Source organism: Colobus angolensis, unplaced genomic scaffold (genome assembly GCF_000951035.1).
Source record: "Colobus angolensis palliatus isolate OR3802 unplaced genomic scaffold, Cang.pa_1.0 Scaffold20, whole genome shotgun sequence".
In the NCBI taxonomy this organism is placed as follows: Eukaryota; Metazoa; Chordata; class Mammalia; order Primates; family Cercopithecidae; genus Colobus; species Colobus angolensis.
In genome coordinates, this window is record NW_012115155.1 from 13,158,746 (window position 1) to 13,161,858 (window position 3,113).

General features: G+C 41.2%; 1 protein-coding gene across 1 annotated transcript; it reads left to right on the forward strand.

The window, feature by feature from the left end:
- The first annotated feature begins 2,448 nt into the window (after nt 1–2,448).
- On the forward strand, nt 2,449–3,113 carry LOC105511542 (histone H3.3-like). The gene has a single exon (XM_011941710.1). It carries the CDS (start codon nt 2,540–2,542, stop codon nt 2,948–2,950), a length of 411 nt encoding a protein of 136 aa, XP_011797100.1. The 5' UTR covers nt 2,449–2,539; the 3' UTR covers nt 2,951–3,113.

Sequence of the window (3,113 nt, forward strand, 5' to 3'; positions counted from 1 at the left end):
GCCTCCCAAAGTGCTGGGATTACAGGCTTGAGCCACCGCGCCCTGCCGAGTTAATTTTTATATATGCAGAAAACTGAAACTGGACCTCTTCCTTACACCTAATGTTCTTTTTCTGTCCCAGGATCTAATCCAGGATACCACATTGCGTAAAGAAAATTTTCTGAAATGTGATTTTTGCCGTTTCCTAAACAATTTGTATTTGGGAATAAATGAGAGGTGTGACCACCAACCAGAAGCTAACTTCCACCCCATGGTCCTTACCACATTGTCTTTTTTAACTAGTTCTTCATTTTAGCTAGTACAACCCATGATCTCCCTCCTCCTTGCCAACCCCTTACCCTCTTGAAGTAGTGTTGGTATTTACATGATCATCCTTTCATAATATTTTTTACAATCACCACACCAACTTATTTCCTTAAACATTTCTGAAAATGGACCACTTTTGGAGAATGGGTTTAGGGAAGCACCTACTAGATCTCAACCCTCTACCTAGCTATTTTACTCCAACAAAATGAATGAGAATTCAGATTCCCCACCAACTGATTTTGTGAAATTTATCAAACTACCTTCCTGTGTCATAACTTCTCAGCTAATTTTACCTACTTGAGGACAGGAGTGTTATTTCATTTATCTTTAGAGACTGCCCACACTTAGAACTTTCCATTGATTCATATTTTCAGACCAGTATTGACTATCAACGATAACATACTGGGAAATAGGCTAGATGCTAGGGATAGAGAGAAATCAACCAAAGCTCTCACCCTCAAAGTGCTCACACTTTGGTAGGAGTCAAAGACATCTTTAGTCACATTTAGACTTTTATGTCCCACATATTACCTAGCATTTAGCAGGCACTCAATAAATGTTTGGCATCCTGTTTTAAGAAGATATTTTCTGGTAGCAGTGGAGAGCATGGAGGTGAAATAATCAATCAGGTGACTGTTGCAGCAGTTCAGCAGGGATGTTATGAAGCTCACAGTGTCAGAACAGAGTGAGTTTAAATATATTTTCTGAGAAAGAATGAACATAACTGGGTGACCAATTGGATGTGGGAGTAAAGAAAGAGGAAAAGTAAAGAACGCTTCTGAATTTTCCAGCTTGGGATGTGTTATATAGAATACAGGAAGAGGAAACAAGTTTAGAGAATGGTGGTAGAAAGGAGGAAAGGAAAGGAGAAAATGGGAGAGATAATTAATTTGGTATGGGACATTTAGTTTGAAAAGAATTAAATATAAAACATGACCCACAAATATTTCTTGAATGAGTAGAGGAAGGAATGCATCACAACTTGAGTAACTGCAGACTGATGAGGAAGTTGAACTCAATGGGGCTAAATTTGTTCTGTAGATATAATTTTGAGTCTGTGATGAAACTGCCCAACAGTTTTGGCAACTGGAGCAGGTAAAAAAGGGCCAAGAACAGGTGGCGCATGAGCTGGATCCTAAGCCTGGATAGAATTTGGCTGGTGAATAAGATAAATAGAAGTGTAAGGTAGGATTGTGCCTCCTGTCAACAAGGAGCAGACTCATTAGCAGTTTTTGAGAGGCACTGGTAAGTAACAGTCAAGATAAGGATATGTGGGAACACATCGTGAGGTCTCTAGTAAGAGGTGGCAGTGTGGGCATACTTTGATGATATATGACAATATTAGATTCTTGAGAAGAGCAATGGGATGATCAACGTTATGCTTTTGGAGGATCTATTTGTCAGCAGTGTTCAAGTGGGTTTGGATAAGGGGCAGCATTGAGACCTGCTGGTGACTGGCTTGGTAATTCAGGAGTGAATTGGAAACAGTTTGAGTGCTTGTTTCATGCCCCTGTATGACCTCCACTGCTTGGCAATCCTCCTTTGTCTTTTCTGCTTCCACTTAGTCTTACCCACCTGTCACCTTCCAGACTCAGCTTCAATGCAACCTCCCCTGGAAAGTTCCCCTAACTCTTATGCCCTCCAGATGGCTGCCGGTGTGTTGTATATGGTTTCTGTGGATGCTCTTTTCACACTGGATGGTAATATACTCTCTTGAGTATCTTTCTTTTCTAGTACACTGTGAGTTCCTTAAGGGCAGAGATACTACCCGTGGGTTCCAGAACTGGGTTGAGCACATAGTGGACATTCAGTAAATTGACTCTGATTTATGCTGAATAAACTAACGACAGGAAGAATGGAAAGAAAAGTGAACTAAGGATACATTTGGTGGACATAATGGATAATATTTACTGGATAATTTAAGGAAAGAACTGTCTCCTATAGAATTCATATATTCATTGAGGGTGGAGTGGAAGTGGCGAGTTGTTTTGAAGGTAATAAAGTCAGTCAGGAACAGTATCATGTATATGCAATATATATAAATATGTATTTTTACATATTTATATATTATATATAAATATGTATTTTTACATATTTATATATATGAAATATAAATAGAACTATCGGTGTTCGCAGCCGCAGCGGCGCCGCCGTCGCTCTCTAACGCCAGCGCCGCCTCTCGCTCCCCGAGCTCCAGCCGAAGAAGGGGGGTAAGTAAGGAGGTCTCTGTACCATGGCTGGTACAAAGCAGACTGCCTGCAAATCGACTGGTGGTAAAGCACCCAGGAAGCAACTGGCTACAGAAGCCGCTCGCAAGAGTGCGCCCTCTACTGGAGGGGTGAAGAAACCTCATCGCTACAGGCCTGGTACTGTGGTGCTCCCTGAAATTAGACTTTATCAGAAGTCCACTGAACTTCTGATACGCAAACTTCCCTTCCAGCGTCTGGTGCGAGAAATTGCTCAGGACTTTAAAACAGATCTGCGCTTCCAGAGCGCAGCTATCAGTGCTTTGCAGGAGGCAAGTGAGGCCTATCTGGTTGGCCTTTTTGAAGACACCAACCTGTGTGCTATCCATGCCAAACGTGTAACAATTATGCCAAAAGACATCCAACTAGCACGCCGCATACGTGGAGAACGTGCTTAAGAATCCACTATGATGGGAAACATTTCATTCTCAAAAAAAAAAAGAAAAAAAAAATTCTCTTCTTCCTGTTATTGGTAGTTCTGAACGTTAGATTTTTTTTTTCCATGGGGTCAAAAAGTACCTAAGTATATGATTGCGAGTGGAAAAATAGGGGACAGAAATC

Excerpts from the sequence above, each read along its gene's own strand:
- LOC105511542 (XM_011941710.1), top strand. The coding sequence starts at position 2,540 with ATGGCTGGTACAAAGCAGACTGCCTGCAAATCGACTGGTGGTAAAGCA.